General features: G+C 39.4%; 1 protein-coding gene and 1 non-coding gene across 13 annotated transcripts in view; both read left to right on the top strand.

The window, feature by feature from the left end:
- Positions 1 to 27,227, top strand: part of DYNC1I1 (dynein cytoplasmic 1 intermediate chain 1) — a 438,187-nt gene that overhangs the window by 328,809 nt on the left and 82,151 nt on the right. For all 12 annotated transcript variants that reach the window (XM_072784073.1, XM_072784080.1, XM_072784075.1 and 9 more), the window contains one exon: positions 4,738 to 4,863. In XM_072784073.1, coding sequence (XP_072640174.1) covers positions 4,738 to 4,863 — 126 coding nt within the window. The remainder of the gene's footprint in view (positions 1 to 4,737; positions 4,864 to 27,227) is intronic.
- LOC140609606 (small nucleolar RNA SNORA62/SNORA6 family) lies at positions 13,883 to 14,033 on the top strand. Its single transcript, XR_012011376.1, has one exon. It is a non-coding gene; the product is annotated as a small nucleolar RNA SNORA62/SNORA6 family (small nucleolar RNA).

The following is a 27,227-nucleotide window of genomic DNA, read 5'->3' as shown; positions in this document are numbered from 1 at the left end:
AAAAAGAGAGGCACAGTTTTGGAGTATAGAAGTGGCATGTATGCCTACGGTGTTTTACCTGAGTGGAACAGAGGGGAGAAAAAGAAATAAACTGTAAGATTTCTGCATATCTTCACTTTGCTCTTCTGGGCTTCTAGAAGAACACTTAAACTTTGCAATGTGTGCCAAATATCCACCAAACATTATTCCCTGGAAGAAACTGGGCCACTTGGGATTATGTCAGCTCTGCCATTCAGTGACTGTAGTTGAACAGTGTGAGTCGATAATACTATCCACATAACACATGACAGCTCTTCCAGACTTTATAAAACCACACTCATGACCTTACACCTACCATATACTGTCCCCTTACATGGAAATTGCATCCTCCAACCTTGCAATCACCCAGCATACAAAGCTGAGTAATCTTTGATAGTTCATTTAATTTCCACATCCAATTAAATTTACAGTAACAAGAAGACTCCTGTAGACACCAATGCAAACCCACTAACGTGGATTTGACCCTGACTTTATGCCATGCCCTCTACTTCTTCCTTATATTAGAGATGGCTTCCTAATTGATCTTTCTACCTCCAATCTCTATACTGTTGAGTCATTATAAGTACTTTGATCAGATTAATATTTGTAAAGATTACTTATCAACTCTCACTATCACACCTGGCTTCTCTTTGCTTCGCCTTCCTCATTCATAAAATGATAATAATAATAATACCTAGCTCACATGCTTATTGTATTATATGAGTTAATGTATTTATGGCAGTAGGACTTTAAAAATGTCTAGTATGTAAAAAGGTTTCAATAAATGTGACATCATAGTGAAAGCAGTAGTAGCAGTAGTAGTAGTAGTTGCTGAATATAACTTCTGCCATCCCCAGAGTGAAGTCTAAAATCATCAGCCTGTACTTAGTAACCTCTGTGACGATGCTGAGGCATTTCCAGCCCTTTCTTCTTGTTTACAACTTCATATAACCTCCCTCTCAGCCAAATGCTACAAGCTGAAGTCTCCTGAACATGCTGTATACTGCATTTAGTTAAGAAGACTTTACCTCTGGCTAGCATAAGCAAAAAAGGAGATTTATTGGAGAGGCTCTAGCATGCTTAGGGAATCCATGGAAAAGATGAAGAACAGGGACTCAGGAAGAGTACAAGTCTGGGCCACTTGAGGGATCCCACCAACAGGATGCTGTCATAACTTGACTCACTTGCCAGCCCACAAGTTCTGTGTCTCAGTTCAAAATGTGCAATAGGCTGTTCGGAAGATGTGATTTGCTCTGAGTCACGTATCAACCCTGCAGTGAACTAACTGTCCCTGAGAAGTTAGATACCTGTGTATTGAGGTAATCTCCAAAGGTGGGAGAATCACTATGAACTGGACAGATAGCCCAGATGAATCTCCAGCAGTCATATTGGTACCTTTGTCCAATTCCCCACCTCTTCTCTCCCGATAACCTACCCACTGACAAGGCCCAATGCATGTCGCATTTCTTCTTAGAAGTCCTTTCCAGTTTCTTTCCCTGCCACACCCATCCCAACTAAACTGGTTCTCTTCTCCTCTGTACTTTTAAGGAAGCTTGTTAACACTTCCACCTTAGCATGTATCATGTCCTGCCTTTATGTTTGCATTATAGTTATGCATACGTGTGTCTTACCTCCCTCTCCTTCAGGACGAGTTCCTATAGAGCAAAGCAGGTAACTCTTGACACTCTTGTCCCACATTTCACCTGGCACAGCACCTTAAATATGCATAGGAGGCACTGGACACACACCACAGTGGACTGGAAGGGACATGACTTTTGAAGCCAAACAGACTTCAAGTAAGGCTCTCACTTCTTCATTTATTAGCAACATAACTCAGAACAAGTTACTTATCCTGAGACCCTTGGCTTCTTCATCTGTAGAAAGTGGGAAAACCACTTCAACTTTTGCAAGGACCAAATGAGTTAATGTATCACCAAGCTCAGTGTCTGGCACACAGTGGGCACTAAAAACATGTTGGTTTCTTCATCTTTGATAAATGTCAAATTTTACTTCTCTGTAAGAACAAACAGCTTGAGAGAATATCTGGTTATTTTCAGGTAAAATTCTCCTAGGTTAAAGGTTGGATAATCCAACCTGATGAATAATTATTAACTTCATAACTGTTCATATTCCCTTCAAAAGTCATAATTTTAATATTCAGGATTTAAATAATTGTTCAGAGATTTACTTTTCACTTGAGAATAAGAAAATATGACTAGTCATATTCAAACAAACAATGGAAAAAGACATGAGGAGACTTTGAAATCAGAAAAACTTGCATGAGATAGGAGTTAAATCAGTATCTTTAGGATTTATGATGCCAGTTATAGAAATAATGCCAAAGGCATTTCCCTGGTACTTTACTAAAACTCTCCCTATTTACAAAAGGAGATTTTAAAGCCAAATAATTTCAACTATTTTTTTAATGGAAAAAAGAAAAGCTACAAGTGGGAGCCAACGATGAGACCCAGATGTGAAGCTGTGGGATATTATTCCAGACACATCTGGCTGCTCATTGGCCACTATGGTAGGGGTGTTGATGTTTATAGAGTTGCCTTTCACATGTGACATAGTTAAACTTCAGATGGACAGTCTGGAGACTTCTGTGTTTATCTGGATATTAGTTTCTTTGAATGGGCTTTGAATCAAAGGCCTTTCCTAATGGGCTTTTGATTCAGCCACTGAGGAGCGTTTTCTAATAAAGAATGATTACTTCCCCTGGTGGCCACATACATGTGTCTTGTTGTAGGATTATACTTCCTCTGCATCAACCAGCAAGTTGTAACTCCCTGCAGCTTTCTTAAGTCGAGACTGCTGAATAAATGAATTAAACCACCCAGAAGACTCAGGTTTAATCATTTTCGATAGAAAAAAAAGTTGAGGTTTCATAATTTATAAAGGCCATCTTCTGTTAAATATGTATATAGCATAGCAAAAAAGAAGGAAAAAAATAAGCTATCTATGAGCAAAGAGTGAGATGGTATACTATAATCCTGATGCTATTGTTAATGGGGCTACCTCATGGGAATGCCAGGTAGGAATGGCATTTTCATGAAATGCATTCTAACTCATAAATACTCCCCACAAGATTCCTCCCCAGTTTGTTTAATTAAATACACAGCACAGAGGGTAAGTAGGTATTTCTATTCACTTTAGAGTCATTATTTTACTGGTTGTGGTTCTTGCACTTATGCCTCTAGTTGTTGGCATTATTTGACAATTAAGGATCAAATATAAGGTCTTTCTACTGAGCACAGAGTCACTAAAAAGGACCATTTGTATTTCAGCAGATTTCGACACAAATTGATTATGTGCTAGGAGTTATACTAGATGTAGAAGTTAATTAAAATAAATCCCTACACTCGGAGAGCTTATAGACTAGTAAGACACACAGGTGGGAAAAAAATCATAGCATAATTTGACAAGTGCTTTAATGGAGGAACGCAGATAATGCTAAAGGAACCAATGAGAGGGAAGGAGGGGTGATGGATGGTTAGAATTGTCTGGAGGATTTGATGCCTGAGTTAATGTTAGAAACAACACAAAAGAGGCATTCCAATAAGATTGAGGATTAAACTCCTAGTCACAGAGGCTATACCTGGGAGGCTCAGAACTAGCCCATGAGGCTGGGTTTCGAGTACTAGGTGGGGGGCGGAGGATGGATGGTTGGTAAGAGATTGAGCAGAGGAGCTAGAGAGTGACAGATCCTAAAGGATTCTACATGACTTGGATTTAATATTGAAAGTGAGGATGAGCCATTAAAGTATTTTGAACAGAGGAGTGATGTGGCCATCCGTATGTTTTGTAAAGTTATATTGACAAAGGATAGTGAGTGGAGTAGGTGAGAGGAGGCCCTGGCAAGCCTGCAAGCCAGAAGCCATTCAGGAAGCTCTTGCCTTTATTCAGATAACAAATTAGTTTAGGAGGTCCTCACCTTGAGGATGGAAAGTAAACATACATTTGAAAGGTATTAAGGAAGAAGAACGACACAGTACATGGGGGTGAGAAAGAGAGAGGAATAAAAATGAACGTGGAGTGTCTGATTGGGGCAGGTAGGTGAATGTTAGTGAAATACACTCCAAAAAGGATACACTAGAAGAGCAAGAGATTTTTGTAGAAGGCAACAAACTCATTTTTTTATGCATCGCATCTGATGTGTCTGTAGACAGCTCGGAGATATCTCCAGTATGCAAAAGATCTGCAGCTGAGAAAGATATCAAGCCTAGAGATACAGATTTGAACATTGTCAGCATATTAATGCGTATTAAAGCCTTTGGAGTAGATGAGATCACCCAAGGAGAATGTATGGACAGAGACCCAAAAAAGGGCAGAGAAAAGCCCACTGCCCCCACCCTAAGATAGGTATTAGAAGGAGATCCAATACGGACTAAAAAGAACAATCAGAAAGAGAATCAGGAGAGAAAGGTGTAATGGAAGCCAATATCGGAGAAAGGAGTAGTCCAAATGTCAGATAATGTAGAGAGGTCCAGTAATGTGTCCATATGGTAGATATTGGTGACTATGGCAAGCACACGTGGAACATTGGAAGCAGAAACCAGATTGCAATAGGTTGAAGTAGTAGCTGGTAATAAGTATGCCACAACTTAAAAAGAAAGTGCCATTTAGATTACATAATATAGCATCTGTGTGTAGGAATAAGGAAGTTTCCTTCGTGTTGTCAACTTGACATAATTCATCCTTGTGATCTCTTCCATCCAGTACCCTGAGCTGATGGTCGCTTCCTACAACAACAACGAGGATGCTCCTCATGAACCAGATGGAGTGGCCTTGGTTTGGAACATGAAGTTTAAGAAAACCACACCAGAATACGTCTTCCACTGTCAGGTAGGAGTCAGCATAGTAAAAATAACTCATGTCTCCTACTAGACCAAATATAGTCCATGCTGTCTTGCATCTGTCTTATGTGGAGAGGAAGAACAAGTTTAAAAATGGAATTGTTGACAATTTTGGAAATTCCCCCACAGTAACCTAATGTTTGGGGAAAGTGGCAACTCTCTCCAAACAGTTAGGAAGCCCATTTGGGGACTGTGTGTCATTTTCTTTCTATTTAAAACAGCCCCCCTGAGGATGAGTTTATAAAGAAGTCGCACTTATGAAGAAATCCTGGTGTACCACTTCCTCTGCCTAGCAGCAACATATGCTTGCCCACCCACATGGACATCCTCAGCGCACTACCATTTCCAGCATCCTCCTCTCTGAGAGAGGGAGTTCAATGGAATTTTGCCAATTTTAAGTTTACGGGTGCCATCTTGCTTCCAGATAATATATTTTCATAGCTGATGTAGGCAGACACTTATCATGAATCTTGAATTGTTGAGAAATATAGATGCCATGTTCAGTTTACGAGGGCAAAGATTATTACAAATGGTTTTGGATATTTTACTCCTCATGTCTCTTGACACATTTGTCTTCTTTTCTATTCAATGTAATACAGGCTGAAATGTGTTTTATACTTGCACACATTCAGCTTTGCTCCGTTGCCATGACTCTGCCTAAATAATAGGCGTCTGCACTGGCCAATACACCAACCTCTTTATTAATGTCCCTGTCCTATGATTATGCATAGGAAAATGCAAAACAAACATTCCAGCTCAAAGTTTTAGTTCATCAAATACTACAATTCAGAGGTAGAGTGGCAGATTACTCTGTCAATACATCAGTTGAAGAGAGTAGGTAAATCTGTCGATATTTGGAAGCTTAGTGACATTTTTTATCTAAGAGCTGAATAGCATTTTGAACTCAAATATGTTTAGACTTGAGAACATTATCAGATATAATTTGGGGAACAGGAGCTGCTGGAATAAAAGTCCCAGCTTCAACCTGATTGAGTAACCTCTAACTCTGGCCAGATTTTTCTAATTTACTATCTTAAAAACAACAAGAAGTCTAGATCTGCATAGTAAATAACCTTTATTTTTTTGAACCTTTGAAATAAGAACAGTTTTTTCTTTCCTTTTTTTTTAAAGATTATCAAATTTGTCAGTTTGATATGCTCTTTCTGTAAACATAGAAGCACAAAATCCTAATTTTGTTCAGTTTTAAGAGGTTTGCCGAATTACCAGGAAAATATTGAAAGGGCTATGGGATAAGCAGAAGCACATTTTTGAAAAACAGTGCCACCTAAATTATTTTGATATTACAAAAAGCTTATTTTGATTTTTAAAAATTATGAGAGGTAACACATTTTATTATTTTGGTCAATGCACATGTTTAGCATAATTAATTTTTTAAATGATACTATCAGTAGCCTGTGACAATAACAGTTTGGTAATATGCTTAAAATTCACAGCATTGCATAGTAAAGAAATTAGTAGAGCCTGATAATGCTGAGTGAAGAAGCAGACTTCCAAGGTGTTTGGAATTAACTGGAATTTTAAAATTACCTATTTCATCATACAGTGGTTAATACCAGTGTTGATTGAAAGGAGCATCCTCTTTCTTGTCTTGGTATCTTTGGGATCATTTCCTGAAGAATTCACCAACACACATTTAATTTCATTATTAGTTTCTCCCTTAAATGATCCAGAGTATGTATGTTGGGAGAAAATTAACTTCTGATAAAAAAAAAAAAAGAAAGAAAGAGAGAAAAGGAAGGAAGAAAGAAAAGTCAGAAGTATTCTCAATATCTGACCAAAGATGCTGACTAAAGTATCTCTGTATTCCTTAAATCCCTACTATTATCTTCACTTCTTCTGGAGATTAGAGGCAGGTAGGGGTTCTAAATTTTGCTCAGCATTCTCCCTGTGAGAAAAGTGAGGATTCTAATACTTTTAAACTTTGGGGTTGATTAAATAACATGTGTAAAACATGTGAACACTGATATTCTAGGCATCAAAGAAAAGCTACAGAATTTAACCACATGCTTAAAGATATTGAGAATCATGATTGTGCTACTCAGATAGAAATGATAAGCAGTTCATATAAATGACCCTTCATATTCATAAAAGACACATTTACAAAATCTTATGAAAACCTAAATCCTGGGGATCCCTGGGTGGCGCAGCGGTTTGGCGCCTGCCTTTGGCCCAGGGCGCGATCCTGGAGACCCGGGATCGAATCCCACGTCGGGCTCCCGGTGCATGGAGCCTGCTTCTCCCTCTGCCTGTGTCTCTGCCTCTCTGTCTCTCTCTGTGTGACTATCATGAATAAATAAATAAAATCTTTAAAAAAAAAAAAAAAGAAAAGAAAACCTAAATCCTGAATATATTTCAGTACTTATTTTCTGTTATCAAATTATTTATCTTAAACTGACCTAAGTATAGGGGGTAGAATGTATCACCAGCTTCAGAAAGGTGAAAGGGAAAGAGCTTTGATTCCTCTCCCAAGAAAAGGGAAAAGGAAGAAATGAGCAGAGCAGAAGTCGTTATAAAGCCCTTCTGAGGATCCCTGGTATATTAGACATCTCTAGAGAAACAGAATCAATAGGATATAGATAGAGAGGTATAGAGACAGAGACAGAGGTTTAGGATTGGTACTTCAGGAAACTGGCCTTTGCTCTGAAGGCCTTAAACTGATTGGATGAGGCCCACCTGCATAATAGAGGATAATCTACTTTACTCAAAGTCTACTGGTTTAAATGTAAATTACATTTAAAAAATACGTTCATACCCACATTAGACTTGTATTTGACCAAAACCCCAGGTACCATAGCCTAGCCAAGTTGACACATAAAATTAACCATCATACCTGAATTTTACCTCATAGCAATCTAAGAAACCAATATCTTTCATAACTCCTGAAGTCTTAGTAATTCCTTATTACTTTGGGCTAATAAGCAAATATACCTAGAAAGATCAACTTAGAAAGTATTAGATTTGAGTGAATGGGAGCTTTCATGAGAGATGAGAAAAAAATAGTAATTTGAGGACAAGGAGAATATGTCTGTGACCTTGAATTTATGGGGGAAAAAAAAGATACTGGGATACCAGAATGGCTCAGTCGGTTACGTGTCTTCCTTCGGTTCAGCTCATGATTCAGGGTTCTGGGATCGAGACCTGCATCAGGGTTCCTGCTCACCCAGGAGTCTGCTTCTCCCTCTCCCTCTGCCTCTCCCCATTCCTCATGCTTTCTCTCTCACTCTCTCTCAAAAAAATAAATAAAATCTTTTTTTAAAAAGATATTAACATGTATTGAGAATCTACTCTACATTCATTGTCATAAATCCCTGTTACTCCTCAGATGAGAGCCTGCAGCTCAGAGAAGCCGTGAAACTAGGGAAGGTTAGCAAAGCCAAGTTTGAAGCCAGCTCTTTTTCACTTCAAAGCGCATGTATTTCCTCATACCACATTAATAGGACATTCAGCCAGGTAATATCTCTAGGTATACGGCATGGAGGACAGAAATGGAACAGAACTCTGTTCTCCATCTTAATTGATTACTGCAATCACCTGCCCAGCTTTAAGAACTACTGATGCCTGCATCTCAGGAACAGAGATTCTGATTTCATTAGTCTGGGGTCCAGCCTGGTCATTTTTAAAAGCTCCCAGGTCAGGAAGCCTAGGTGGCGCAGTCGGTTGAGCATCTGACTCTTGGCTTTGGCTCAGGCATGACCTCAGTGTCATGAGATTGAGTCCCCTGTTGGGCCTTGCACTCAATGCAGAGTCTGTTTAAGACTCACTCTCCCTCTCTGCTCCTCCTCTCCCCTCCCCTGCCCCTGCTGCACCCGCACTCTCTTGAATAAACAAATAAGTCTTATAAAAAAAAAAAAAAGTAAAAGTTATCAGGTCATTTGAATATGGAATAATTGTTGGAAACTACCAGGATGTAGAGGAGAGATGAAGAAAGGGGATGATAATGTTACAAAACTGAATAGTTTTTTTATTTGGAAGTGTGTGACTTTTCTTCTTGCCCCGCATGTCCCTTTTCCTCTTTGGTCCAAGCTGGGGTTCTCTTTCTTGCCCTTTATTACTCTGATGGTAATCTCCTACCTGACTCAAACTGAGAAGTTTCCTAACCAACTCTCCCACCCCTCCCCACTTCCCCACCGCCACCCCCAGACACGCACTTGCCTTCTCAGCTCGCTCACTGCTAGGATCTGCCTCCTTGGCGAGTGATCAGAAGATCCAGAGTTATTTTGCCAGGAAAGGGCTCAAGACCACATTGAACACAACGTAGGGAGAACGTGAATTAGAAGTACCATTTCTTTTGGGATAGTGATACACCTTCTATAGTGGATATCCATGGAGTTAGGATAAAAACCAGGTTATATAAATGGCTCCCAAAAGAAAACCTAAGTGTTGTAATACTGAGTGTGTGGTCTAGCGGGAGACTAAACCAAGTGTTACTTGGGTAGCCAGAGAAATCATAGATGAGTTAATGGATGGCCATTGGAGATAAGGGCAGTTTGGTGACTGACTATGCACTGAACTCAAATAATTATAGGGATAATCACATTTGTCTGTATTTTATATTTTAACAGCACTTCTCCCTTCATTATTTCATCGATCTCACAACAGGGAAGTGGCAAAAATGTTATTCTCTTTGTTGTACCTGAAGCTTTCCATGGTTTCTGAGCAGTAGAACCAATCCTGGAACTGAGGCTTGTTCTACCAGCTACATCATGCCATTGGCCAGGCCACATTCCACTGTGATTGGGCAATGTGGGGCTTGAGAGCAAAGGCTGTGCTGTTCATTCAAGGTGTATTTTTGGCAGCCTGTCATTTTATGACGTTGGTTAGATGGTCCTAGAATTGGCTCTCCTTACCATCTTCTAAACCTAAAGGGGAATTTGGAGAGCCCACAGAATTATAATACATGTAAAATAAAACCAAAACCCCTACTTATAGACCTATCGCTTATCTTCTGTATCCTTTCTGATCTTTGGTAAAGTTTATTTAACCGGTCCCTTCTAGACGCTGTCTCACTGAAATCAGATAGTTTGAGTGTGCTTCCATCGTTCTCCTGTGTTGTTTCAATAATTTCAAAATTAGACAGTTTGCTTAGTAGGAAGGAGCATGGATAGGGAGAAGCCATGGGTGCCTTATGATGATTATACTGGTATCATTTTAGAATATTGCATTAGTTATCCATTTCTTGCTGATCTTTGTGGATTGTTCATATTTTTTGAAACAGCATAATTGCAAACAAATCCAATGGCTCAGAAAAATATCATTTCAGACACTAGAAAGCAAATGCACAAGACACAGACATCAGTTCAGTGTTCTTTTCCAAAGACTGACAGGCTTTTAGCCGAATCATAAAAAGGTTGCAGTATAAAGGCTCGTTTCTCCCCGTTAAGAATAGCAAGGCCAAATACCCTTTACTTCCATAGGCAGTTTCATGTCTTTGCTAAACTGAATTTTTAGTGTGGGCTCTGGTCCTGCATTTTCTATTTTCATTTCTGTAAGAGCTGTCCATACTTGGAAAACATCAGTGGACTGTGCATAGAAATCAGCCAGTCAGCCCCACCACACAGTCTGGCAGGGCTCCTGCCATCTTCTGTAGTGGCCTCCACACACTGTCATTAGATTATGCATTCTGACCACCCTGCATTGCTTACCCTGGTGTGGTCTTTCTCTTTCAAATGGAATGAATAGAATCAGAAATATAGATCTTAGAATTATCTGCATTGAGGTAAGTGGAAAAGCTATATTTAGAGGCTTGGCTTGGTCAGAGGTTTTTATTTTTACTTTTATTTTTTCCTGATTCGGTTTCTTTGTTCTTAACATTTTCTTTTTAAAGATTTGACAATGACCTGAAACTGACAAAGACCTGAAACCCTCCTTATTTCAGAGGGAAAGCAAAATGTGGAATGATACTAATTTCATTTTTATCTGTGTTTAAAATCCTCAGTTAACTTTCTTCCTATATATGGTTTTGCTTCTCATTAAGATTTTATAAAGGGTACAGGTAAGATTGCAACTCATGGCTTTCACCATCTAGAGTGTTTGGTTCTGGGTGAGGTTCCCTATTGACTTGAAGAGAGTTGCCCCATGAAGAGTGATGGTCCCACAGGAGGGAATGTGGGCTGGGGTTAGGAGGGGGACGAGAACCTCTGCTTCTAGCTGACCACACTGCTGAGTCACCTGGGGGAGTTGTTGAGGCTTTGTTGTCATGTTGTGGAAAAGAGACTTCCTGCCATCTCTGTGGAACTATGAGGTTTATTGCAATGAACTTGATTTCTTCTCCCATCAATTTTTGTTCCCCCCCGCCAACACACAGCACTGATTGTGGTCCATAATCCAAATCAACCAAACAGCTATGGACACAAAGATATAAATGAATTTAAATGCACTTTCCAAGGAGTATTATGACCAGAGAAGTGTTAGAGTTTGACTTAGGAATTTTTATTTTACTTAAAGGAAGGATAACTTTTGGGCAGCCCGGGTGGCTCAACGGTTTAGCACCGCCTTCAGCCCAGGGTGTGATCCTGGAGACCCTGGATTGAGTCCCACGTCAGGCTTCCTGCGTGAAGCCTGCTTCTCCCTCTGCCTGTGTCTCTGCCTCTCTCTGTGTGTTTCTCATAAATAAATAAATAAAATCTTAAAAAAAAAAAAAAGGAAGGATAACTTTCATATGGCCTGGCTGATAAAAAGAAAAAAGTATTTTTTAGGTTTTTCTCTTGAATACAGCAAGGAGTGGTTATTCAGTAGAAGTCAATAAGAGGAGGCAATTATGAAAATAATAACAGGAAACCTCATTAAAATAGTCAGGAGCTTTCAGCAGGGGGAGCTCTAATGCCCTACTGCTCCCAGTCAGTTGCCGACCCAACAGGAAGAGGCCCACTTGACCTTGCACATGGATACTGCACTACTACTCCAGCTGGAGGAAGAAGCACTTTCCTCATTCCCCCACAGGTAACAGCTCAGCCAATGAAAAGCCACCATACTTGGAACTCCCAACTTACTCCAGTAGACTTGATAACAGCCTTCCCGACTTACCCCTTATCTCCTTAAAAAACCTGCCTCTCCTTTTCCTCTCTACTTGCTTGTAGTTTTGCTGCAGCTTGTTTGTCTTGGATTGCAATTCTCTTTTATTCCCGAATAAACCCGAATTTTGCTGATAAAGTCACTGGCAGCTTTTACTTTTAAGGTAAATAGGATGAAAGAATATAAAGTTCTTTGACAACCAGAGCTACATATTCAAAATGAGTTCCTGGGATGACCCAAAGTCCAAGCAATGAATAGGTGCCTAGTAATTAGAGAACAAAGTCCGTGGACAAAGAACATGCTAACTAATGTAAATAAAACCCAGTTTCCATTGCGATGATGGACTGGAGAAACCCAGAAAAGGACACCTGAACCATTGTTGTATAGACTGTGATACACTTTTCAAAGTATATAATTATGGAAAAACCGAGGAATACATATGATGTAAGTGTGAATTTCAGCTCTTACGTAAAAGATACAGAATATATTATATAGATTGGATGAGGAACAGTAGCATAGCAGCTACTTTATGCCTTTACAAAAAAGCATAGGGAATTTACATGTACATTCTGAAATGAAACACGGACATTCAGAAATACTTCTTTTATGCCAATTGAGTATGATTGGTCCAATGATTGAGGCTTGAGCTAGACACTGATTCTTATTTAGTCAAATAGCAGGAGCTTCTTTTACTCTTTGGGCCTAGGAAGCTGGGAGCAGAGAAAATGCCTACCACTTCTCATTCTTTATATGCCCTCTTTCTGAAATCTGCTCAAAAAAAAAAAAAAATAGCACAAGCAGAATTGATCATTGGGATTCATCTAGGGAAATTAGAATTATCAGCAGGGTTATAACAGATGGATTGTGTCACAGACAATTTGTTGTCTGAAAATAGCAATGCATGGGACTGTATACCTTACAAGGAACCAAGTGACCTATTTGATGCAGAGGACATAATGAGAATACACCTTAGAACAAATCCTTTTTAATTGTTTTGTCTTACCATCTCATATTGCAAGTGATCGAGCTGAAGTTTAATATTATTACAAAACCTGAGACTTACCAATGTTTGCTCTGCCCCAGAATTGTGCACATATGACTGAAGGCACAGGACCCCAACAGTGAAGATTTTACTTGATTCCCTAAATGCCTGTCCTTCCTTCCCCATCTCCTGTACTAAAACTGTCCTAACTGGGCTTTCTCCAGTTGTACTTCATCAGAGAATTGCCCCAGGAATTACTAATGCTGTGCAATGAGGGCCAGATGGCAATATGAGCAGCTTTTCTAGCCTGTCCCTCCCCCTGTCCTCACCACTCTACCATCCAGCCATTCACTGAGATCAGAGAAGCCTTGGTCTCAGGAATGGGTTTCTACTTTCTTCTTAGAATTATTGCCAGGACAAAAGAGATTATATAGGTGTATCAGTCTCCTGAGGCTGCCACTAAAAAATGCCGTGGACTGTGTGGCTTAAACAAACAAAAATAACTTTCCTACCATTCTGGACACTGGTAGGTCCAGGATCAAAGTGCCAGCCATTTTGGTTTCTGGTAAGGACTCTCTTCCTGGCTTATAGACACCTGCCTTCTGGATATGTCCTCATTTGGCAGAGAGAAGGAAAAAGAAAGCAAGCTCTTTGGTGTCTTGTAGCATGTGAGGACCTACTCTCATGACCTTATCTGAAGTGGATTACTTCACAATGGCCCCATCTCCAAATAAAAGCATATTGAGTGGTAGGGCTGTAAAACACGAATTTGGCGGGGTGGGGGGGGCGGAATCTGCATGTTTTTAGAGCTTGGAGTTTTGTTTTTTTTTTTTAATTTTTGTTTATTTATGGTAGTCACAGAGAGAGAGAGAGAGGCAGAGACACAGGCAGAGGGAGAAGCAGGCTCCATGCACCGGGAGCCCGACGTGGGATTCGATCCGAGGTCTCCAGGATCGCACCCCGGGCCAAAGGCAGGCGCCAAACCGCTGCGCCACCTGGGGATCCCTAGAGCTTGGAGTTGAGGCTGTTGGCTGGCTGATGAACTCACAAGTGTAGGTAGTGTGCTATATGAGTGGCACGCCTTTCACTAACACAAGAATCTCTGATCCAATGAGTGGAGTTTGATAGTAGTTCTTGCTACAATTGGAATAAAATGTGGGGGATACAATTCAGTGTACAACACAGAATAGCTGAACCTACTCTGCAGACTCTGGAGCAAGAGTAAGGCAGATGGGGTTGATACATGTTTTACTTTCATCCAAGACTGGATTAACATGCCTGTTGAGAGTTGTCCCTCCTAAAGACATATGATTCAGGGCCCCTGTGCATGAGACTTCCATTCTCTGGAATGGAACATCTTAATATAGGTAGAACCAGGAGTTCTAAAAAGGGAGAAAAAAGGAGTCTTAGAAGGGCAACCCTCTCCCTCAGAGTTATAGATATGGAGGACCCATTCCAGGAAGGGAAACAGTGAACAGTGGAAAGGTGAGTATAGTATTCAGGCCATGTTAGCATCCATCCACTGAGAGTGTTCTAGATTGCTACTACCTCTGAGAGGCTGCTTATACATTTACTTGGCATCTTTATATTCTAAGCACAAGACCCACTTGTGGACTTCAGACCAGCTACTTCTTAAAAATAGACCCTATTAAAAAAAAATCCTATTTTCCCCTCTACAAACCTGACCAAAACCTCTCGATTTATATATGTCTTTAAGTTGCCTAATATTGTTGAACGAAAGAGGTTGTTTGAACATACTGTGTTATTAATAAATTACAGAGATGTTCATATTCCTCAATTGTCACATTAGCATTTTAATTCATTTCAGATAGTGGCTCTCCGCAAAAAGCTATCTTTTCCATTTTTGTGATTAATTCTTGAAATTCCTTGAAGGCATTATTATTGAGGAGACTTTGTGGAGGTAGAACCACCATCCTGACTTCTGGGGGAAGTTTTTTAACCTTTGTTGTAACAAGTAGTCTATACTTTGTGTTTATCATGCTTATATTTGGTTTATAATTTTAAAATGGTACATTCATTATTAGCCAAAGAATTAAAGTGTGTTGCTTTTCTTAAGCAAAAAACTTAGCTTAACCAAGTTTGAATTGTGATCTCTGCATAAATATATTGAGCTCATATCTTACCTGCCACAAATCATTGTTGCTATAAGCATTTTATATCTACACTTTTTTGTTGTGGTCTCTAAAGCTGACATGTCTTCTCCTAATGGCTTGTTTAAAAAAATATTTCCATCATCTATGTCCAGTAAGGTGGGTTATTCAGAAGTACTTCTCTGCTTCTTTATAACTTGGTTTGTCATTATGCTGAGTAGGTAAAATTAAATTTATTCCTTATATACAATGACAAACTTTTATTTCTTTAAAGTAAGTTTTAAAAAATAAAATAAGTTTATTATAAATATGGTCCTCTGAAAAGAGAAAGGAACAGGAGCAAAAATTGTATACAAGTGCCCATACTCGTATAAATATATACACACACACCCAAGATCTAAAATCCTAGTCAAAAGCTATATTTCATAAAAGAGAATTATAGTAATGTTGATGGTTTGCCAAAACCTCAAGCAGTGACAAAATCCACAGAGTGTCCTGAAAAGGATGCCTTTGCAAAACCATGCCTCTCCAGATGGTTTAGATTAGAGATGTTTAAAAACACATGGCAGCATTAGTTTGGTTTAGAATTCATAGTTAATTCAGTAGATAAAATAATGCAAATTCGAAACCCTAGCCTGTATATCAGAAAAATCATCAAATCTTATGATTGCTCTTAGGGGAGGTTGGTATGTGATGTGTTGATTTTTAAATGATCTAATTGAAATAATAAAATTAAGCAAGAAAGGGTAAAAAAAAAAGGTTTGAAAATACAAGAGTATAAGTAAAAACTTTCTTTTCTGCAGAATATTTATTCCTTTGAGCTGTCATATCCAATCAATTTGTATGGGATTCGACAGCCAATTGTCATTTCCTGAGATAAACTATGTAAAGAGGTTATGTTACAGAAACAGCATGAAAAAATGGAAAAAATAATTCCAGAACATGAAGCAGAGAGAGGCCAAAATGTCCCACAGAGTACTGCCTGGGTCTGCTCACCTTGCTAAGAACAGCAGATAGGCGGCTTACGCATGAGTGTTCCCTTTGACTTCTTCAGCTTTTCCCCCTGCATGTACTGTTTCTTAAAGAGAGTGATCTTGGTTTACATTTTAGTAAATTATTTTGCCTTATGTGTGGTTTTTAATCTTGGTGGGGGCTTTGTGTGGACAGTGATGTTATACGCTGTGTTCTCCTGTACAAGATGTGGAACAGTTACCCTAGGGCCCCAAAAGGTTCCATCACTAAAAGCCTGGCTCCCCCGTCCCTTTCCTTGTGTTTAAAATCAAAAGTATCCCACCCTCTGATCCCACAATGGGACAGCTGGTAAACAAATCCTGGAAGAGAACTTTTGTATGAGAACACTATTAATTTAATGATGTATATTATCATGTGTGGTACCTGCCACACAAATAAAAGCATTCAGCTGTGTGAAAATTGCCACAAGAAAAATGTTTGTGTAAGAGCTCAAAGCCTTTCAGCAAATACGAGACAAAGGTTCTACGAAAATAGAATCAGAAGGTTTCAAGCAACAATTGATGGGCTTCAAAGGGCTTGACTCTCAAAGTGGCACAATATTTAGTTCCCCTAGGAAGAAACACATTTTGAGCATTTTCTAAGTATAAAAACTAGAATCGTGACTCTTAATGCCTGGAAAGAGCTCCGCAGTCAAAGCAAATGTACTCCATCAGTAGCACACCTGCACATGCGTACACATACACACACACAGAAATGCTGGAGAGGGCATACCCTTGCACGGACTTTGTGTGGATTCATGGAGATTTCCATCATAAATTTAATTGAATTTCATCTGAGCAACAGAGACACTTCATTGGCCAGTCTTTTTTTTTTTCCCATTGGCCAGTCTTAACTACTAATCCATAGTTCTGCATCCATACCCATTTAATATTTGTAACCAGAGATTATTTTTTTATTTCATCTTCTAATCATTTTTCAATGACAGCATATCCCCAGCTAAGTCAAATGACCATTTTAAGATAGTTTAGCTGTGTCCTACTCTACAGGGAGTAGAAAGAGATTTTTTGCTTTCCCTTTTATTTGTGTGTGTGTGTGTGTGTGTGTAAATTGTTTCTCATCTATGAGTTACTACTTCCGTTAAACCTCTTAATATATAAATAAACTTGTAGAATCTCAGGGTTTGGAGGAAACTTCATGGTTTTCTGGGTCAACCACCTATTCAATTCCTGAATTCTCTTGAATTCGTCTCCTTTCTGTCTTCCCCTGTCATCATCTTGCCTTGCTTGAACTTTGTTCCTGCTCCTGTCCCAGAGCAAACCATCCCATCATCTCTGGCCAGTGCTGCAGTTTCCCAGTGTGCCTGCAGCAGAATGGCATTTCATCCTAAAAGATTATGCATCACAGACAGAGGCAAAGTCACCTTGGAATATCAAGGGGAACAAACAGTCTCTTTAGCAAGGCAGCTGGCTTTGGGTTGCCATGGGAGTGGGAATGAGCACATGAGTACAATACTGTCTGCCCCTCCCACCTTCTTCATGCATCTCAGCATCTTTGTCTTCACCTGGCTTTCTTTGACATCATTCCATTAAAGGTGCAACAGGGGATCCCTGGGTGGCGCAGCGGTTTAGCGCCTGCCTTTGGCCCAGGGCGCGATCCTGGAGACCCGGGATCGAATCCCACGTCGGGCTCCCTGCATGGAGCCTGCTTCTCCCTCTGCCTGTGTCTCTGCCCCTCTCTCTCTCTCTCTCTCTCTCTCTCTCTCTCTCTGTGACTATCATAAATAAATAAAAATTTAAAAAAAAAAAAAGGTGCAACAGCTGGTGTCAACCTATTGCCACTAAAATTGATGAAAAGGCTTCACTTTGGGGAAAAGTGTTCAGTAGAAGGAAAGTTCTACCTGTGGTCTACTGACTCCCTCCCTCCCGTTCTCCCAAGCCACACTTCTGATCATGCTATTTCTCTGTTTCATGATATCTTCTTGAATATGTTTGCTCAAATTTTGAGGACTTGCTCAATTTTGGAACTGGGTTTCACTGAATTTTCCCATCTTTATACTGAAGCTATATAGCTTCTCAGAACATCTGAGTCAAGTTCTAAAGAACATCACAGATTCAGACAACAACGAGAAAGAAGGCCAGTCTTTAATCAAATATGGCTCACTAGAGGAGACCTTGAAAACTAAATGAATTTTTTTTGGGAAGCGAATAATCACGTCCTCCAAACTATTTTTTGTATAAATAGGAATTTTCATATATCAGGTTCTCTACTGGTTTGGGACATCATTACAGAAAGATGAAAATATATTTGCACCAAGACTGTGTGATAACCTGAACTGGTAATCAAATGTCAGGGGCTTGATTGTTTTAATGAAGACTTAAAAAGGTTTTGTTGTTTGTACATTATGCTTCATAAATGGACATTTGTGAAATGCTTGAGGACATTTGCTCCCCAACACTATTCTTTTAGTTAGAAAGTACTACTTTTGAGTCAACATAAAGGGAGACCAGGTATCCTTCATTATTCTGTCATAATTTCACAGCTGGTTAGGTAGTTCCTGTGTCCTAGGAATAATATCAAAACAAATGGGAAAAAGGGGTCTTGAATTTTTTTGGACCTATTTTATTGCAAAACCAAATTAAAAATATTTCCCTCAAAATCCTTATGGATTCCTTAATGTCCATATCACGGATCCTTATCCCAAGAGATCCAAGACTGTGGAATCTCGCCAATCAGTATAGTGCATTCAAGTCAGAGATATATGAATTACTGCTTTCAACCTCAAAACTCCTCTGAAGCGAGGAAGGATACATCTGAGCAGATACATTGCTATTCTGCATAGTTGGTACTGACACCCTGTAATGAGCATCAGTGTGACTGGTTCTCATCAATAATATTTGAGCACAAAATTTTGGGACAGCAGAGAATGGCACAGTGTGATACACGGGGAAGATTGGAAGTGTAGAAATAGGGTAAGGCTCTTCATTTTTACCCACACAGTACAATTTGCCATATCCTCAGGGTCGTGGCAGGTTAGCCCAAAGAGAAGTACTCTGAGCATCAGTACAGCCCATTTCTCAAAAGACCCAATGGATTTTGGTTACCTGGTTTACATGAAACAGGGTCAGAATGCTGATGACTTGGGAAACAAGCAATATCAGTTAAAACAAAGTTCAGTATAAATGCTAGGACTGAATATTCAAATGTTTATGTGCCCGAAGCTTGATTACTTGGAGCTGGAATTCTGTTCCTTCTCTCTGGCTCTGAGCCCAAGGGGCCACAGTCCATTTCAGTAGTTCAGCTAGTTCGGCTACCACCTGTGTTCCAACAGCGAAGCCAGACCAAGAGGACAGGAAGCTTGCCGGGCTGCCCAGAGCCATGTTCACTCAAGCCGCTCAATTTATTATTCCACTAGGGAATGCTCTGCCCTTGAACACTGCTCCGAGGAGGGTGGGATGGCAGGCAGCAGGTATGCCATGAACAACAAACCCATATTCTTAACATATGTTTAATTTGAGTAACTCTCCTCCTTTAAAATACCTCTTGATTTTAAATCCACATCCTGATTTGCCCACTCTTGTTACCATTTTCTGCTGCCTGTTCTGAATTAATCCTTTGAGGTGGTCATTCCCCGGAAAGAAAAAAGGAAAATGAGAAGAGAGATGCAAAGTTGGGAATGTGAATGAAAGAGAATGGGAGAAAGCAGAGGGAAGGGGATCATTAAGTAAGTCTGTTTTCATGAGCTAGGTTTTCTTTGAGCTGTGGGAGATGGGAGAGGTAGAAGAAGAAGAAATTCAAGGAAGAGGCCCTCGAAAGGTTATCCATTAATATCTGTGCTGAAGAATGGAAATCATTTTTGCAATAGAGCTCAATTTACCAAGATTATTTTGATTCTCCATCGTACTTCATCTCAAAGAATTGATATAATCTAAAAGTGGTTAAAATTATTAAAATAGTTTCCATAGTAGAAAATTAAATGATTTTACTAACTGTCAAAGTCAGTGTTTAAACCGAGATCATTTGAATTATATTTTATATAGTCATCATGTCACTGGGATGTCTAAACATTCTTTGCAAAAGTAATAATCCCTGATTCTGATTTTTCATCGACAGAAAACTGAGTAAAGGTTAGAAATATTAGCCAGCAGTTGCTTTTATTTGTAAAACCTACAGAGAAGACGAGTTTTCTTGAGGAATTCTGAGTTAAAATATATTCTTCACCTTGGAACTATTAATCCTTAGGAGATTTTCTACATGTTTCTTAGAAATATTTTCAGCTCACAGGATTACAAAACAGCTCCAAATGCTTGATTTAGAATATATTTAAAAGGGAAATAGCAATACATTATGCTATTAGATATATTCTAGAAAAGCAAAATATTATATTGCTTGATGTCATCAAACTCATTTTCTCTCTTTCTGTGTGTTAATCCATCTATTTCTCAAATCTTGGTTTTCCTAGGCTACATCAGACTGGTTTAATGAGGTCTTGTTAACAGTATAAATCATACATCTAAAGTTCTCATCTTATCTGCAATTTAAGATTTCTGGGCTCTTCACATTCTCTTGCTTGTTTTCCGGGCCCTCCCAGAGGAGGTCACAAGTATGTTCACGAATAAGGTTTCAAGGACTACCTGTGATGCTAAAGGCAGCTTGCTGGGACTCCCACAGCTAAGCCCCGCAGCCTTCCCCTCTGCTCCCACCCCATCAGATACCAAGGGCTTGCCCTCACTCACCTCCGGAGCAAGCTTCACAGCTACATGCTGGTTTTCATTGCTGTGGAGCCATTGTTGCAGATCATATTCCAGAGCCCTGAATAGCCTGGTAACTTCCAGAACAAGCCAGTCAGGGCATGTTCCATGAAGGAGACAGAGTGATTCTCTCCCCAAAGAGAATATTCTTTGTGTCAAGGAAGCCTAAATACGGCAAGCTGGTACTCCACTGTCTCCAAAGTTCATAACACCTGGGTCTTTATAGTTTATATAGCACCCTAATGCTAATAGAGTTCTGGCCAACCCACCCCATGAGTCTGCTCTTTGTGACTATCCAAATTGCGAACACTGCTTAGACTCAAACCCAACTACTGGGCTAAGTTTATTTCAAGTTTGGAATGTAGTGATCTTTCCTGCAACACTGGAGCACATTGCATTTCATGCAGAACAGTTTAACAGGGTGCCTAGCACCCTGTTTAGGTGTTAAGGCCACAATGATGAATATGGTCTGTATCCTACCTATGAGGAATCTATCCCTCTTCTCTTAGGTTAAGAGCAAGAGTGAATTATCTGCAGTAGATTGCAAGCTATAAAACTGAAATAATTAGTGCATATTTTACCCAGAAGACCCCCCCCCCCCAGTGGTGCCATCTGACTTAGACTTCATCTGAAAAGTTGAAAGCAGAGTGGAGATATAGGGATAGTTAGGTTAGTTTGTGGAAACAGCCTTTGGAAGTATGAGCTAGCTTGCATTAGGAGGGAGGCGACCTCACATGAAGAATACCTACCTCCTACCTCAAGATCCTGCAAATGGTTTGGGGATGGTTGGTGAACCACAGGTATTCCTAAGGCTGGTTCCTATTAGACCGGGAAAACTAGAAACCTTGCTTTCCCTCATCCTTGCTGTGGAATGAAACCAATAAAGTCCGTTACTATTTAGACAAGTGAGTGAATGCTGTCCGTCTGGGATAGAATGTTCCTGGGGAGGAACTGACCAGTAGAGGCCACTGAAGGGCTTTTGGGGACAGGGGGAGAGCACAACTAGATGGTAGTTCAAGTAATGCAAGAATCAATGGCAACTCTGTTAACATCATTAAGTTAACTCTACCTAAATCAAAAGCATAAGGAAAACCTTACCTTTGCATATGTATTTTTGTCATTCTGCGAATAAAACATGTATTTCAAAATCTGGCACAATGACTTTCTACATAGACTGCATTCTATAGAAGAAAAATACCTTAGAGGAGTTTGTATTGCCAGATGCTTGGCATCATGTAGTCAAAACATTTTGAATGTGTTTTAAAATAGTCTTCCAGATGTGTGACAACTTGCAACTAGCTATAGCCCCCCCTTTGGAAAGGGGGATGAAAAAGTGAGGTAGTTATTCAAATTATATAGGAAAATGAAACACTTATTGCCTTCCTAATCTGATTGCCTTAAAAAGATGTAGGGTTGGGGGGGGGTTGTTTGTTTTTTTTTTTTTGCCTTTTGACAACGTCCTTCACCTCTACATTTGAGCTGGCCAACAGAGACATGGATGGAACTTTCCACAGTACTTTGTATTTGCCATGTGAAAGACATTTATCACTGCCAAGTTACAGCATTTTCTGACTCCAGAAATAGTTATTTAGAAATTCAACTTTATTTTGTGTGTATTTGTCCTGCCTCTTGATATGAAATATTGTTAATTTTATATATATATATATAATGTTTGCCCAGTTTCTTTACATTTTAAGGCTCATGTTCAGAGTATGGAACTAAATAAGGGGAAAAAATACATAGTAGATATTTGTTTACCTTTGAACTAGATTTTCCGATAGAAATTCACATTCTTTAGTGAGAGCTGTGTGCTGTGTTAAACCTAACTCAGGAAATTTATGTGTGCAAACAGTAGGTGCTAAATATTTCATAACCTACTAGAACTGCAGGAAAAATTGTTCGGGAGAACTTACATGTTATGAGCCTTGTGCAATTATTTCCTCTAGACCATAGAGATATTTGGTTTGCACTTAAAATAATCAGTAAGTAAATCTGTGGACTTTGTCACTGATATAATGCGGTATGGTTGCCACATTTAAAAGAAGATAATGCCTGGGGCTATAGAATTCTGAAGTGTTATTGCATGTCAGTCTAGTTTTCATTACTTATCTCTTACTGTCAACACACTTAAGTACAGTGTTCCATTAATTTACAATTATTCCCAATTACTCTTTGATACCAGTTATATATGATACATCAATAAAACTGGTATTAAACAAATACAATAGGTTGTCATCCCTTTCTGAATGCTACAGCTAACAATAAGACAGGATTCCCATAATTGTTTTGATTGAAAACTGGGAGAAATTTGCCCAGGTGACACAAACTAACATGCATAAAAGGTCAGTTGCTTCAGAACAATGGAAAACTTCAAGATGAAAATATATAGTTGTCCATCACTAAAGTTCCTATAGGTTGCCCACCAAAATCATCCTGCATTGGTGAGAGGAGGGTTGGGTGGTAGTTGGAAGTAGCTTATTGTCATGTTTTTAATGTCATGAGACAAATTTAAAGAGTTTTGACAGAAGGTATATGCATCTTGATTGTGGTAGCACCTCTAGTGGGAGAATAGTTCAGGGACCATGACTTTGATTTGAAGGATTTATTTTGGAGTTTGTTAATCACATAGCAAAGCTTGAGTTTTCAGTAAGATTACAATATGGTCCATACATCTTTACTCCTGCCTGAAGATTACCACCCTCTCTTTGTTGGTTGACCTGCTTGAAATGGTAATTGGAGAAAAGAGTTTAATATGAGATGGGATGCAAGGGAAGTGGAAGAGGGTTTTAAATCTTTATTCTGGCTGTATCTTTGTCTCTATGTGACAGTGAGCAATTCACTTACCTTGGTCAGGAAAATCTGTCACAACAGATTATATTCTGTCTACCAGATGAAAGAGAATAGAATAGAACCAGCATGCATTTTTGAAGCTAAAACAGGGTCAGGTGAACATGAGCTTGAATGAGAATGAAGGTCGTATGTTTGAGAGGGATCAGAAGTGTACAGTGTACATGTGACCATGACTTAGGCTAGTGATGAACTATGGGAATTAGCTAACCTTACAAATAATTCAAAGTATTTGCTTTACCATTGTCTCAAAATATCAAATGTTTATTGAACACTGTAGTAAGCAGAATAATGGCCACCCTAACATGTCTACTTCCTAATACAGGAAACCTGAAGATATATCCCTTCATGTGGCAAAAGGGGTTTAGTGGGTGTGATTAAATTAAGGCTCTTGAGAAAAGGAGATCATACCAGTTTATCTTGGTGGACCCAACGTAATTACAAGGGTGGGTTCTAATAAGTCAAAGAGGGAGTCAGGAGAGTCAGGCTCAGAAGGAAATGTGATGATGGAAGCAGAATCAAAGCAATATGATAGAAGGAAGACTCAAGCAGCCATTGGTGCTTTGAAGGTGGAAGGTGGCCTTGAGCCAAGGAATGAGGCCAGCCTGTAGACCCTGGAAAGAAGGCGAGGAAACTGATTCTCCCCTGGAGCTTCCAGGAAGGAATGCAGCCCTGCTCACCCCTCAATTTCAGTCCTCCTAACCTCCAGAAGTGTATGGTCATAAATTTGTATTGCTTGAAGCCAGTCAGTGTGTGGTAATGTTACAGCGGCAATAGGAAATGAATGCACATACCTACTAGTTCTTAGGAACTGTCTTAGGCACAAAGCTCAACACAGAAAAGAAAAGCATACCACATGCCCTTGTGAGGCTTACAAGTCCAACATCCCATTATGTTGCCTATGAGGAAATTAAGCCTGAAAGAATTAATAGGATTTTCACACAGAAAATTGGTCTTGACTACCAGCCCGTGAATCTTTACATGACAACATCTGTATTCTGTGAATAGGAGGGAAAAAAATCCCATCCTGCCCCTCCCACATGAATTTTGTGTGTCACCCTAAGGCTGCTGTCCTCCCACCAGCACAGGGAACAGCTTAATACCAGACCCATTGCTTTTATTTATGACAGATCATCTATTGATTTTAGGATGGATCAACTATAGAATAACAGTCTTGCTTTTGCATTCTGAGCTGCTGGACTTACCTAAAGCCATTGAATGAAAAGAAGGTGGCCTTTTCCCTAGGACAGTGGTTCTTAACCTAAATGAAGAAACCATCCTTCTAAAGGAGTTAAGTCATATGCACAAATCCCACAGCTGTAGCAACAGGCCCCTGCTAGGACTTGAGTTTCCTGACCCCCTTTCCAGTCTCTGCCCATTTTCCCTGTAGACACTAGGGTGCCTCAATCCAGCTGCTTTTTCAAAGTCTGAAATAGGAATGGAGTCCATTTCACTAACCCACTTCCCAGCACACAGTGTGGATTACAAAAGGAAATTAACATGTAAAGAAACCTTTTGGAAACTAAAGGAGCCATGTTAGTTCTCTTGCTATATTATTTGGCTGGTCTCACAGTTGGTGTCATTTTCAAGTGTGGGGCTTGATTTAATAGAGACAGCCAACAATTGTGGATCTAATCAAATGGAGCTCGAAGCACATAACTTTCAGTGTGAGGGAGCTATAAGACATTTTCAGATTTCTGAGTGGTCTGACAGGAGTAAGGCAAAAAGTATTCTAAGGGAGTTGGAAAATCAGGCTGAGGGATCTTGTTTTTCAGGTCTGTTGTAGTCACTTTGTGAAGTATAGCAGACAATTCATTATAATTTATCACACTGATACTCTTAGATTGGATGAAACCCAAACACAACGGAGTTAGATGCATATTAAATTACCTCTTACTTAAAAAGGAGGGTGGTCTCACCAGGGCAGGATGGAGTTCATTAGCAGGCTGAGAAGTTTTTCTTAACTCTTCATCATCTGGTTTCATATTGTTCCTGTTTTCTCAGGAACATTGGACACCTTTCTTTTTCCAACTCTTGGAGTACACTGGTTACTCTCTAAATCTCAGTAGCCCCCAATTCCAAAGATAAAATGCTTGTCATAACAAGTCTATGAACAAAATTCAGGTTATATGAAAAACCGTTGTTATTCTTTACAGAAAATATTTTTTAATTAATTGTTTCAATTTTTTTGTGTGTGGGGGGGAGGAGAAAAAATGTTGTCTTTGTGTAATTTTATTTAAGTATGCACAAGGCAATATATTTCACTCCATTATGATAATTGACTGGCATGCGTATTGGGTGTACTCTAACATATGTGTTTGGGAATTACGATCACATTTCTTCCAGCTGACCAGCACTATCAGCCATATCATTCAATGAAGGGCATGGTTCAGACAGCATTCTATTGACGGATGGCCTTTCATATGGCTCCACATTCTTTTTCCAAAACTGGAAACTTCAAACTCCATGTAAATGGCCTTTAATTTGTACATTCTGAGTCTTATGAGGTGGAGTTTTCCCCTAGGGGACAAAAAAAAAAAAGACAGAAAAATCCCTGAAGTACTATAAATTTAACAATTTGATCCCAAAGGAATTTTTATATGTAGTTTTGTTTGTCTCTTAGTTTGTTTATTATTTTGTCCTTCTTTTAAAAACCAGCTAAGGTTCAACACTGGGGAATTTGATACCTATTTATCCTCTGATCTTCCAAGTATACCTACATGTTATGTTAAGAGGGGACTTCTTTCCACTTAGAAATGAACAACTGGGCAGATTTCCACCCCTTTCCATACTCTATTCACTCTCAGTCTTTGGGTCTCTTGTTAAACATCAAAGAAACTTCAGTAGAAAAAGTGTTGGTGTGGAAATTGGGGGCTGGGTGGACCTTGGGTTGGGTGACAATCACAAAAGTCAGTTCACCCTTGTCTCTTGCATCCATCTTTTAGCAAGCACTTAAACCCGGTTTTTTTGGTCCTTCTCAGTACTTCAAAGTAGTAGTTTATCAATAGAACCACCAAGCTAGACACAGTCCAAGAGGTCATCTGGTTCATCTCTGTGCCTTAGGCATAAGCATATCTAAGTAATTCCAGGCAGATAAAAAGAGACAAAGCCTGCTTCTGCTTTTGTACCACATTGCTTCTTGGCTACATGTAGGACCTCACTTCCCATTTTTTTCCAAGATCTATATTCACCATATAGTTTTAATATGAGAAAGGACCTATTTTTGCAAAATTATTTTATTTTCCTGCTAAATTTAGAATGATCCAACTGATTCTATGCACCATCACAGCTGGTGAAACCACCACAGTAAATAAAAAAAAAACATGTGAAAAGCATATGCATAGGTGGAACACTTTAAGTTTGTTTGTTTTGTTTTTTTTTTTTAATGGCCCGCCTATAATTTCTGACCTAAGTGGCTTGGTAATAACCTAATGTGGGATATTCCATGACTCTTTGGGTGGATCCCCCAAATGGAGATTTACTTTATCAGCAGGGGGTTATTGAGTGACATTCCCAGGGAGACTGCACTTTCTTCCTCTTTCTATCTCAAGCACAGAATCCAGACCTTACAAATTCAGAAAGAAGTTGCCTACAAAGCAAGACAGATCTATCATGCAATTGTTTTTAGACATCCTGCCAATACAACAATTCTGAATCTGAT

This window comes from Canis lupus, chromosome 18 (assembly GCF_048164855.1).
Source record: "Canis lupus baileyi chromosome 18, mCanLup2.hap1, whole genome shotgun sequence".
NCBI classification, from domain to species: domain Eukaryota; kingdom Metazoa; phylum Chordata; class Mammalia; order Carnivora; family Canidae; genus Canis; species Canis lupus.
The sequence above is the reverse complement of the archived record's forward strand: the minus strand, read 5'-3'. Positions and strand labels throughout refer to the sequence as shown.